Source organism: Mandrillus leucophaeus, unplaced genomic scaffold (assembly GCF_000951045.1).
Source record: "Mandrillus leucophaeus isolate KB7577 unplaced genomic scaffold, Mleu.le_1.0 Scaffold355, whole genome shotgun sequence".
Classification (NCBI taxonomy): Eukaryota; Metazoa; Chordata; class Mammalia; order Primates; family Cercopithecidae; genus Mandrillus; species Mandrillus leucophaeus.
The window spans coordinates 832,390-845,327 of record NW_012103754.1 but is presented as its reverse complement, the minus strand read 5'-3'; the positions used below and the strand labels follow the sequence as shown (position 1 = coordinate 845,327).

The window sequence follows — 12,938 nt, the reverse complement described above, 5'->3', positions numbered from 1 at the left end:
CAGGAGAGAAACTTGACCGAGCTGCCTTCCCACCAGATCCAGCAGAAAACTCGGTCCGGTCACTAGAAGACTCACAAATCATTTGCCTTTATCCCTCAAATGTAAAATAAGAAGGTTCATAACAATAATAGGAAAATCATAATTTTTTAAAGTGAAAAGGGGAAATAAATGTTCTTAAATTATCTTTTAGCTTAAATCGAAAACACACAAATTCTGTTGATAAACTACATTGCAACAACAGACAGTTCAGAGGGGCACGAAACTCTAGGGGAGATACGAGAAGGTTGTTCCAAAGTTTATTGAAAATGGAAAAGGAAATCTTCACGTTGTCCACCTCTGATAAGATCCTGTCTTAACTGGAGTTTCCATAGTCACACCATGTAATGCTTAGGAGTTAATTTAAAAGTGCTGTTTAAGCTGCTTTGAATCTTCTGCCAAGTTTCCATGGCTTGATGTTGTCTTACAATAAATTACTTATTTCATTTCTTACAGTTAATCCATATGCCATTTCCTTGGAATGCAAAAAACCTCATTTATTGCCCCCACCATACACCATCCTCCTAAAACAAACAAACAAAAAAGTCACATAATATTTCCAAGCATTGTTCAAAAATAAAGCATTTTTGCAACCAATTCTTGCTATGAAACAATATGCACACAAAATGTATTTCTTAAATTCCATAAAGTCCTCCAACATGAGGCAAAATGATAACGTCTAAAAAGCGGCTGCTTGGCCACAACATGGTCATTCAAAGCTCTGTGTGTGTGTGTGTGTGTGTGTGTCCATTTCAGTTCAAAATACTAAAACATTTAATCACTAAAGCATTAAAAAGAATTTACACTCTATTTATTTTGATCAGCTTACCTCTTCAGAAATAGATATACCCCCAAATGTGCATACATCAGCAGCTATAAACATTACATGGCAGAACACTATATCAGCTTACATGGAAACGTACAAAATGTGGGTGTATTCAAAAACTATTCTGCAGGTACTATCTTTAAAGCAAGACATAAAATCATTATGAAGTCTTGTAAGCATAACACTGTTTCAAACAGAAATAAATATAGAACACTTTCTGGTAAGTTACAGCAGCAAAAAACAAGAGGCATCCTTTTTAAGCAAGAGTTTCATCACTACAGCAGCTGTTCAGACCTGAATTCCTCTCACAGCCTGCTTTATATTTTCCAGTAGGGCTTTATTTTCTGGACTCTGATAACGATCTTGATTTGTATACATTTCCGTCAAAGTAGTCACGTAAGCATCAAAATTTTGTTCATTGATTGGATCCTACGAGATATTAAATAGTAGTTCATATACAACTTTTATTTTCTTAATAGTATATTTACAAAAGCATAAAATAGTATCATAGCATAGTGCCCTTGGTTTTATACTATTTCAAAGGCCGGCTCAGAGCACACTTAAGTTTATGGGGTCAGCCCCGCCCATGTTTCTAGCAGTTAACGGTATGGTTTCGGGGTGGTAACCACAAACATTTGCCAAAGGCTGAAGAACCATGAAAATAACAACAAAAACGGCATCTACTTTAGGCTGTGCGCTGTGAGGACTCCACATTCCTGCCTTGCGCGCTCAGTCACTTACCATGTGCGGCAGCTGAATGTTGGCCAGACTGTGGATCAGAGACTGGCTCAGGTTCGCCAGCTCGTGGAGGAGGGACTCGTTCTGCTGCTCAATCACTTTGTTTTCCTCTTCGATGGTCTTCAGGTTGCTCTCCATCGTGGTAATCTGAAACGCACAAGTGCGTGTGACATGTAACACCAGGAGGACCTAGAAGCCCGTGGCCGTTGCCGGGGGCCACAGCCTACTGGGTGCCAAGAAGGGGCCTCTCGCTGAAGGAGAAAGCCTTCGGGCCGGGTGCTGTGGCTCACGCCTGGAATCCCAGCACTTTGGGAGGCCAAGACAGGCAGATCACTTGAGGTCAGGAATTTGAGATCAGCCTGGCCAACATGGTGAAACCCTGTCTCTACTAAAAATACAAAAATTAGCCGGGCGTGGTGGCGGGCGTCTGTAATCCCAGCTACTTGGGAGACTAAGACATGAGAACAGCTTGAACCAGAGAGGCGGAGGTTGCAGTGAGCTGAGATCACACCATTGCACTCCGGCCTGGGTGACAGAGCAAGATTCCGTCTCACAAAAAAAAAAAAAAAAAAAAAGAAAGAAAGAAAGAAAGAAAAAGGTCTCAGTGGTGAGCATTGCCGTTTAAGGACCTGCTGTCTATGCTTTGGATTCACTGCACTTGACAACTGGGGAAGTGGGACTGTTTCCTTGTGCCATCCTGTTCTCTCAGCTGGCCTGATGGGACTGCAGTGTGTGGGGGCTTAGTGTTTTACTGACTTGATGCGAACACTTCTCCTTTCTAGCCTGAATCAAATTCTGCCACAGCTAAGTCCTCCAATGCTCATTTCTGTGTGGGGGTGTCACTATCTCTTCAGATGGCACCGGGCTGGCACTGTGCCCACAGGGTGGTCTTCCTGCATTTCTCTAAGGAAAAAGGCCCACCGCGGACCCTTCCTTGCATATTCCAGAGATAATTTAAGTATCATCAAGGTCAAGGTCAGGGCCTCTGCCTATAACGGCACAGGACTAACTTCGCACGCAGCAGGCAGGGAGCTGCCCTGTCCGTGGGGGTGTCTGCCTCGGCCACCCAGGGCTGCCTCTGCCGTGCGTGATCTGGGGCTTCTCCCTGGAAGACCGAGCCGACCCGCAGAGTCCAGGGCTGGCCTGGTCTACCCGCTCCTCTCCGCTCCTTCCCCGACGTGTCATTCCCAAGTCCTCTCATGAGAGTCTCCTCCTCTCCGTCTTGGTCCTGTCTTCTCCTATGTTCTGGCCCTCCCTTGGCTGTACTGGGTCAAATCCCGGGTTCTCCCACCAGCCTCAGGCACAGACCTTCTGTTAGAAAACTGGTGCCCTTTGGAGACGCCCTCCAGGATGAAGTGGGGAGGGCGGGCCTTCTCCTTGGAAGGAATCGCAGCCCCCACCATTCCTGCAGGGATGGTGCCCTGTGGAGAACCCACCGAAATCACACAGCTTTGTTTCCATGCACGTCCTTGGTGACCTTCTCATTTGTGTTCCTTGGGATTATTTATCAAATTAATGTTCCCCTCCCAGCCGCCCCCTTGCAGGCTCAGGAGTGGATGCCTGCCCTCCCACGACTCCTGGGTGGGCCCCGAAGGGCTGCGTGCCTCGTGCTCGTCTTCCAGAGCGTTCTGTAACCCTTCCTGGGCGGCCACGTACCTGCACTCATGGCTGGTGGCAGCTGTGGCTGGGACCTCACTAGAGATGATGTCAGTGTAAAGAGACGTAGGTTTTCTATGATGGAATCTAATCTCGGGTGAGGCGCCACTGCCCAGGTCCCGAGGTTGTTAAAGGGCCCACGCAGGGGGAAGGCCAGCAGCAGGATGGGCACCTCCCTGAGCAGACGGCGGCTCCTGCCCTGTGCACCCGGTGGCTTTCCTAGATGGCCGCTGCTCCAGGCCCCTCAGCCCCTTGTCTGTGCTCAGGGAACCCTGCGGAGGCCTCCCCATTGCCGGCCCTCAGCGGGCCCTCCTGGATGAGCCCAGCCCAGCTCACCTCTGGTTGAGTGTCTCAGAGGTGCTTCTGGCTATTCCTTCTTATCCTAGCCGGGCAAACTGTGGGCTCTTTTTCTGGAAAATGGGCATAATGCTCCTTGCATTACGAACTCACACTGGCAGGTGCGGTGTGTTTGCAGTGAGAAGACATTTGTTATTCCTGGGGCCTCTGACCTGGTCTTTGGGGCTCAGAGTAAAGGGAAGTCCAGCTGCTCCCCCGGCTTAGCAGAGAAGCAGCCTGTGGGGTGCCCAAGGCAGGGGTAGCACCCTGTCTCGTCGTCCCCAGCAAAATTCATGGGGACACATTTTAGATCCATTCCTCCTTCAACCTATGTTCCCTGCTGGAAAGTCTAGCCCCTTCTGCAGAGGCAGAGACACGTTCCTGTGCTCAGGAATCGCTGCGAGACTCAGGAGTTAGGCTGTTCCTTCCCATGTTACCTGGGTCTGTGGCTGGGGTGGGGGGGGGGGCTCCCGTGCTTATAAATGCTTTGATTTTCTCAAAATGGAACAAATCTCATTATGTTGAATCCACTGAGCAGTGGAACAAAATATGCAGTTTGAACAAACATCCCATCAAAGCCCTGGCCAAAATGATCATCTCCTGAACCAGGCTGTGTGGCGAGCCCAGTCCAAGGTCAGAGGGGATGCCTGGAGACCCAAAGCCAGAACTGATGGGTATCTGCCAGGTCTCACAGCCTTACCTCCCTCAAGCACACCCCCCGGCCCCTGAATCTCCTGCATCTCCAGCCCACACACACAGGGCCCCGGGCTTCTCGCACGGGACACGTTTGCTTGCCTAGGCCTTCCTCCAGGGTGGCAAGAAGCTGTGTCTCAGGGTCACTGTTGCCCGTTCCTTACTATCCTAGCCAGGCAAACTGTGGACTCTTTTTCTGGAAAATGGGAGTAATGCTCCTTGCCCGCAACATACACTCACACTGAGATGTGAGGCATGTTTGCAGTGAGAAAACATTTGTTATTCCTGGGGCCTCTGACCCAGTCTTAGGGGCCCAGAGTAAAGGAGAGCCCTCTCAGAACGTCTTGGAGCTGGCCAGCACGCTGTGGTGTCATGGGAGACAGCGCTGCCGAGCAAGGTGATGCAGGGGCTCCGCCCAGCCCCTCATACACCAGGCCTCCTCTGAGGATGGGGCTGAGCAGGCTGGGGAGGGCCACAGAGACCGGTGTCTCTCTTACAAATCCAACCCACAGCAGCCACGGTACGTGGTTCCTGGCACTCGGAAGGCGTCCCTGATCACAGGTGCTTACACGGGGAGGGGCCTGTGTCGCGAGTGGGTCTGGGGGCCTGGCTGGGAGCTGGGCCGGCCACCTCTGCCATCGTCAGCGATGTGCACTGGCGAATCTGAGTCTGCATTTCCAGAAACATCGAGTCGCCTGTGGTAAAGCGGGGAGCCCTCTGACAACGGTGGGTTCTGTTTTTGATTGTTTTAAGAAACACCAAAAGGTTTTCAGGCTGCTAGGAAGCAGTGCATTCCCGGATCTTCCCAAGAAAGTGCCCGCGTCAGCAGCAGCCTGATGGCCAGTCTAGGTCCAAACCCGCATTTTTACAGACTTGTCCACACCCTCTGTCCTTCTGGACCTCAGCATTTCTTAGACTGTGCAGCCTCTGACCACATCTGGAGCAGAGAAAAAAGGTCAAATCTAGCCCAGGGCCTGACATTGAAAGCTAAGACTGAGCTAAGAATGGCATTTGCGGTTTTTAGTGGTAAGAAAAAAACAAAAGAATAACAGCATTTTGTGACATAGAAGAGCTATTAAGTTCCAACTGTAGAACCATGTGACGCTGTGTTGAAACACTCACACACGTGTTGTGAGGCTGTCACACTGCAACACAACTGCGTGGCCCAGAAGCCTAAAATATTTGCCATCTGGTCCTTTATAGAAAATGTTTGCCAATACCTGGTCTAGACGAAGTACCTGGATGGCGTGATGTGTTTAGAAAACATTTCCAGAAGAAGAGTAAAATGGGTGGGAATCGCAAGGCATTAGCAGTGGGGCGGTGGAAGGGCGTAACCCCAAGGAAAGTGTCCTCGTGCAGGGAGGACAGGCTCCTGCCCATGCCGGTGCTGACCAGGGAGGCTGGACCACAGAGAGGCTTAGCCCCAGGGAGAACAGCCATCATCTGAAAGTGGTGCAGGCTGTGGGATTAACTGAGCTGCCAACCTTAGAAGAAGTCAAGCTTCACAGGGCTGTTCACACTGGTCCATCTGGGCCCTCGCACCAGGAGCTGGGGGGTTTCTTGTGAGAATAGCCTGGCCTGAAAACACGAGCTCCCTTTTATACTCAAATACCCCCACCCCCACCTCCCTGACAAATGCCTGCACTGTTTGAGCCACGGGGGACAACATCCCAGCCTCCCAGCCAGCTCCGAGCCATCCTCCTCCTGCTCCTGCTGTTTCCTGTGCCGGGAGTGCTCCTTTCCCTTCTCCACCTCCCGTGTCTGCAGGACTCCCACCATCTCTCCTCGGTCTCCTTGCTCCAGTCCCCCACGGTGGGGTCTCGAACTCAGGCCCTCAGCACTCATGTAGTTCACACAAACGCTGCTTGCCCGGGCCGCGCCCAGCACTTGAATCCCCTGCTCTCTCTTCCTCAGTGGCCGTCTTCTTTTCTTCCGGAGTCTGGTAACAAGCAACTTCTGGGCGTCCCCTGGGGCCAGGGCAAGCTTTTCTGGTCTCTGCTCCGGGGTCTGGTGTGGACTGAGATGAATCGGATGAGATGTGTCTGGGAATCTTGGAGTCCAGAACCAAGGCGTGGGTGTGCCCGGCGTGGGTGCCCCAGCCCCTGAAGCTGAGGCCACACTGAATCCAGTTGAATGGAGTTGGGGAAACAGCAGATCCCACAGACACCTCGGCCGTTCTGCTGGTGCTGGGCCACCCCGGGAGGAAGCCTGACCGGGGTCACGCCATTCTCCTGCCTCAGCCTTCCGAGCAGCTGGGACTACAGGCGCCGCCACCTCGCCCAACTAATTTTTTTTTTTTTTTTGTATTTTTAGTAGAGACGGGGTTTCACCCTGTTGGCCAGGATGGTCTCGATCTCCTGACCTCGTGATCCGCCCGCCTCGGCCTCCCAAAGCGCTGGGATTCCAGGCGGGAGCCACCACGCCGGCCGCTGTCGGGACTTCTGACTGCGCTTGTGTGGGGTGAAGCCCTGAGACCCACTCTTCAAGCCGCCAAGGGTAAGAACGGACTTTTCAGCCACACAGGAATTGTATTTGGTCGCACTAATTGGACCCCAAATAGTGTTTAAACACATTCCAAATTGGAAAACTCATCTTCTCAATGAAATAAAATTGCGTTTGTCCTAATCTGAATTCTTACAACTGAACAGTGAAAAAAACCTTTCCAACTTTTAGTAAGAGCACTCCTGGGCTTGAGACGTCACAAAACCCCTTCCGCAGAGGGTGGCAGGGGCGGCCTCCCCCTTATCCGGCACAGGCACGGGGGTCTCCTTCCATCGGGCACAGGCGCGGGGGTCTCCCCCTTATCCGGCCCAGGCGCGGGTCTCCCCCGTCCAGCACAGGCGTGAAATTTAAAGGTTTGGACGGAGTCTCCTTTCTCCTTCTCTTGGATCTGTTCTTTACCAGATTAAAATCTAGACCCCTCCCTGTGCAGGGCCCTCATCACCGGGCTGCCGGCCTGAGCACTGACTCTACCGTTCTTCCCTCTGTCCCCATTGCAGAGAGAACATCGGGCCGTGGCATCCACTTCTCATCTATCTCATGGCTTGGGCTGGGGACAGGCCTGCAGCCCTGTGTCATCTCTGGCATGGGCTCTGTGCACAGGCCTGCATCCCCGTGTCAGTGTGTCTTGAACATGTCATGGGGCAGTGGGAGAAGTCTGCCTTTCTCTTGGGTCAGAGTGGACAAGAAAACACGGAATCTGGGCCTGTTCCCCTTCCTGGCCATGCTCCCTGAGGGTGTGAGGGCCTGAGAGGCATGGGAAAGTCCAGACCTTCTAAAGGAAAATGCAAAGGGCGTGAAGGCTGCTGCAGGGAGGCCAAGGCCGTCAGGCAGGGCTGCTGTATGCCCTGGAGAGCTGGCCTGCCCCATGTTCCTCCTCCATACTCCCCGGGCAGTGGCCGAGGCACAGACAGCAAGGAGGGCTCCTGGCTGTGGGCGCACATTGTTTTCTGGTTAAGTTTTGCCCCAGGTCTAACCCGTTTAAGGAGTATCAGGCTCTAAGCTGCCTGTGTCAGCAGCTGCCTGTCTCTGAGCTCAGGCCTGGTGCTCACAAAACAACTTGTGGACTGGAGCTCATCATCCGACGCTGAGAGCTGCAGAGCTGGGGGACTCTGGCTCAGCACATTCTTGTCTCTTCTAGAATAGAGGAAGGTCCATCCCTGGGCACATCTGGGAAGTCACCTCTCTCATCAGCCGAGTCAGTGAGAATACATGTGAACTCTACACATTCATTTTTGACATTGGGTCCAAATACATGCTGTTAGGAGCAACTACTCATCTCAGAGATAAAGAAAGGCACAAAGGAACCAGTGAGAAGGGACACAAACCTGAGTGCTTCCTGAGGGGGAGGCCACGCCCGTGCAGGTGCAGAGAGTGCTCTAAGCAGCCTGCGCAGGCACATGCGTTGTTTCCTAGAGCTCAGACCCAGGCGGCATGACCTCTAAGCCTACTCAGCCCTCGGCTGAGCCCCAGCCCCAGTGCTTCATCCACAGCTGGCGTCAGAGCTGCCGTCCGTCCCTCATGGACGGCCGCAGAGCAGCAGGCCTTCACCGCGGAGGGAGGGAGGGGTTTTGGAAAGTGGGAAGAACCTGCTTCCTGAAGGGCATCCTGTTGGAATTGGGTTGCCCCAGTAGACCATGGACTCAACACCCTGGACAGACAAGGACATTCTGCCTCATCAGAGAGTGCCCCGAGAGGTGCCATTCAAAGGAGGAAATAAATTAAGATTTTCGGCTTGTCGCCCTCATAAACAGAATACAACTGTGAGTCCATTAAACCCACTTCCTCTGTAAACTACCCAGTCTCAGGTTATTTATTAGCAGTGTGAGAACGGAGTAATACTCAAGGGTGAATTGATCTGTCCCAGTTCAACAATCTTTGCTGACTAGGTCACCTCCTACTCTCTCCCAGAACCAGCAGCTCGTGGGTGCTCCGGGAGCCATGGAGTCTCCTATACAGTCCAAGATGCCGCCTCCATGACCTCGGCTGGTCCCGGGGCTGAGAAATGCCACAGGCTGTTACTCTATTCCCCAAGCCCAACATTCAGGTAAGTCTTAAGGGAAATTCCAACCTGTGTTGGGTGAGCCCCAGCCAGGCCAATGTAAGATTCTAGGAAGGCCTGAACACAGCCCCTGGGGCTACCAGGTTGGTCAGATCAAGGCAGTGATGCCCTCTGGGGAAATAGGTTGGCATCGAAATGCCCAGGCAGCAGCCACATGGCCTTGTGGGGAGTTCCCGCCCTTGGCCTCATCGTTGGTACCCACAGGGGGGCCTGGAAATCCCTTTCGGTTGCTTGGTGGGGCCCCAGCCCCAGAGGATGTCTCCATCCTTGGGAAAGCTGTGTCCAGTGGGTGGAAACCACCTGTTGAGCAGAACAGAGCCATTGACCACACCTCGCTGAGCACGGGAAAGGCCCTCAACCTTCCCCAGCCTCAGCCTCTTCATTTACGGAGGGGGGATAATAAGGGAGCCCCTCAGAGTTTGTTAGGAGGACAGCATCATCACGTGGGTGGCCGGTGGTGTCACCATCCTCATTTCCATCCAGTCCTCGGGCTCATTCCCAGCAAACTGAGTAACCTTCCTGGAGGCTGGTCAGCATCCTCTGAGAACCTCATCACACCACGGCCTGCCGGGGAGGGGCCGGAATGGAGACCTCATTTCTAAGAAGACAGGACACCTTGGCTCACCCTGTGGGCAATGTGAGGGTCGGGTGGTCAGCAAATAAATTCCACTCCCAGAGTGTACTTAGGCAACTGGGACCCTAACGCAGCAAGGTGGGGATGCCAGGCACAAGGTTCATGGTCAGACAGGGTCCAGCCTGGCCTCTGTGGCCTCGGCTTGGCTGAGGAAGCTGCCTCTCTGTCTTAGAAGCTGTATGTTTAAGATGAGGCTGAGGATGTTTATCCTGTGGGCTGCTTGTGGGCACGGAGGGGGTTAGGTGACCACAGCTGCTCTGCCAGCTGCCACTGCTCTCTCTTCCCAACCCCAGGCTCTGCAGCCGCAAGTCACTGGGGCTGCTTCCCCAAACCCCAGACACCCAGGAGTCCTATGTGGCAGGCACTCCTTGTTTTAAATTCTGGGAACCTCGGCTGCCGCTATCCATTTAATACAATGATTAAATAACACAAGGACCTGAAGTATCTTGGAAGGAAAACCCTCATTGTTTGCAGGAACAGGTGATCCTCTGAAAATGCCTATTCACAAATGCGCTTTATTAAAAAACACAGACACGGGTGCAGACTGAAAACGAGAGAACCATGGCCCCTGCTCCAGCGAACACGGCCATGGAATGGTGTCCGTGGAAGATCAACATCATAAGGTGGAAAAATAAAGGAAGTAAAAGAGCAAAGAAAGTGGAAACGACAGCTCTCCTAAAAGCCGATTTCATGCCATGTATCTCTGGTATAATAGCATGTGTTAGAGCTAAAATTGAGGGCTTCAAAAACTGTTACCTGAGTTCTGAGTTTAATCATATCGGCTTCCATCTGGGAATTGGATTCATTTAGCTCCTTGATTTCTTCATCTAACTGTTTGATTTCTTCATCATTTTCTATACCTGTAATAATGAATATTAGTATGTTAAAACTATTATACACAAAAATATTAGAGTTAAAATTTTGGGAGTTTTCTTTGTTCCTTTTACATTTGTAATTGAATTTGCTTGGAAAATAGACTCTTGAATTAGAAAGGAAAAAATCATCACAATCTTGAGTCTTTCTGTTCCCTACCACTGCCCCTTCCCCAGCTAAGTCCCCCCACAAAAACAATCGAGACACACAGGAGACTCCCGGGCACTCTGAGGGTCGAGCTCCCTGGGACAGTTAACCTGGGTCTTAGATATACCCCTGGGACACGAGGCAGAAACCACCTGGTCCTGGGTGCTGATTTGCTGAGCCTGGCCTATTTTCTCCTGCTTTTGTTCTCTCTCCCAACTCGCTCTCTGCATCAGACATTCTGCAAACACCCGAGGCTTGGGGCCAGGCTCTGCAGGCACATTCACCGACAAGGCCAGGCCCTCCCTGCCTTCACTCAGCTTAGGCTCTGGGTCGGAAAATGGGCAACAGACGTGTAACCACAAATGCAGTCCAGCAAATGCTGAGGATGACCTCACCTCATCCAGCAACAGGAAGCTGTGGGAAGTGGGAGAGGGACATGCGGACTGGCTAGAGGGAGACGGCCACAAAAGGGCTCTCTGAATATTCGACATTTAGCGAATAAAAAAATCTCATTCTGAATGATTAAAAAAATATGTATTAACTAACAGAATTCCCAATTTGTAAACTCTGCCAGAATGACGACCTCAGCCAGGTGTGTACCTGACCATCTGAGTGTCCCTGATGGGTGACAGCTGCCCTGCTGAGGTCCACGGGGCACATGGATCAGTCCTGGCATAGCTGGGCACAGGGCCCAGATGCCCGTATTTACAAAGGACATTCTGGACATCTGCTTCCCTGACCGGCTGTGTCTGGTTACTGGCAACATTACACTGCCAACGCCAAAGAGATGGAGATTCCTCTCTATTTGTGACCGCTTGACCTCACACAATTGGGTGTACACAGAAGGAGAGCAGGAGTTTGGCAAACGCAATCACCCTAGAAAACTCAGGATTTGAGATTGCTGTTCTCATTGGTCCTACAGCACCACAATGGATCTTTACTCAAAACTAATGGAAATGCATCCAGGCCTAGGAGGCTCCCAGTGGGTAGATGCTGTTTTCAAGCTTTGCAGACAGAAGGGAAGAAGGGGTGCAGTCAACCAGAGTCTGAGGCCTGAAAGCACCCCAAACCCCTGCTGACGTCAGCAGGACAGAGGTGGAGGCTCCTCTCTACCGAGACATCAGAAAGATGAGAGTAAGAGAAAGTGACGACCAGTGGGATTGGGCCTTAGATGCTGCTTTTAGTGAAATGAAAAAAAAAAAAAAATAATACCCCCAAGATAAAAATACCCAATGCAAAAAAATCCCAATTCTTAAAGCAACTAAATTATGAATGAATGTATCATTTAAGAAGCATTCCCCACAAGCTTCTGTTAAACTGCAAGCATCCAAATGCCTTTAGAACCCCTCCGTGTGAAGGAGGCCCTCAGAACACCGGACCTGGTGACGCTTCCACCCTCTACAGCCGTCACGGGCAAATTTCTCAAGCATGTTCCTAGGAATCGCATCTTGCAGAGGCCTTTCAATATGTTTCTATCAAAAACCTTGGACCGGTGTGTTTAGTTTCAAGAATTTATGAGAAGTGTCAAAGTAACTGGCCTGTCAGGCTTGGTTATCTAATTGATCTGCCAGATCAGGTCAACTGTTCTGACAGAAGTCAGTGTCATTTTAAATCCAAACAAAAGTCTTGACACGGGTCCCATGACAACCTTTCATCTCTAATTTTGTTCTGGGAGTGATGGATGGGTGGATATTACTTCCATAGCTCTGCTCTGTCTTGGGGGACCACCCTCAGGCCCAAGTGGTCACCACCAGCCCTTTGTGGGAGCCTGGGAATGTCTCAGTCCTGCGGCTGCCCACTGTGGCTCCACACAGCATGCCATTCCTTTGTGAGGGGGGAAGGGAGACGGGGAAACGGTGCCAGGAAGAACCGGCAGGTCACAGAGGCTTTCCCGGCCCGTAAGATTCTGGAGGATGAGGGAATGTGGAAGAGGAGGGCCTGCAAACTAATTCTGCAGAGCTGTCCACAGCCACATCCCTGGGACAGCCTACGAGCCCCCAGGCACGTGTGAAGTCCCCTCAGGGAGAGGAGAGCTCTGGCTTGGGTGGGAATTTCCCTTTCCCCTGCAGCAGGGCAGTGACTGGCCCAGGAAGCAGTCCCTGGGTTTGCTGGGGCCTCTGAGCTGAGCCTCACTTTGTGGATGGTTAGGCTGAAACTAGAATTTTGTTGTTGTTGTTGTTGTTTGTTTGTTTTGAGATGGAGTTTGCTCTTGTTACCCAGGCTGGAGTGCAATGGCGTGACCTCGGCCTCCACCTCTTGGATTCAAGCGATTCTCCTGTCTCAGCCTCCTGAGTAGCTGGGATTACAGGCGCCTGCCACTACACCTGGCTAATTTTTGGTATTTTTAGTAGAGATGGGGTTTCACCATGTTGGCCAGGCTGGTCTCGAACTCCTGACCTCAGGTGATCTGCCTGCCTTAGCCTCCCAAAGTGCTGGGA

At 51.5% G+C, this 12,938-nt stretch overlaps 1 protein-coding gene across 3 annotated transcripts in view; it reads right to left on the bottom strand.

Annotated features, from left to right (window-relative positions):
- Nucleotides 1-7: 7 nt before the first annotated feature.
- The window catches only part of MYT1L (myelin transcription factor 1-like), a 557,824-nt gene continuing 544,893 nt past the window's right edge, over nucleotides 8-12,938 (bottom strand). For 2 of the 3 annotated variants that reach the window (XM_011989525.1, XM_011989526.1), the window contains exons 23-25: nucleotides 10,237-10,340; nucleotides 1,604-1,747; nucleotides 8-1,291 (exon numbers count right to left, since the gene is read on the bottom strand). In XM_011989525.1, coding sequence (XP_011844915.1) covers nucleotides 1,151-1,291; nucleotides 1,604-1,747; nucleotides 10,237-10,340 — 389 coding nt within the window. In that variant the 3' untranslated portion in view covers nucleotides 8-1,150. The remainder of the gene's footprint in view (nucleotides 1,292-1,603; nucleotides 1,748-10,236; nucleotides 10,341-12,938) is intronic. The other variant, XM_011989527.1, reaches the window with a different exon arrangement.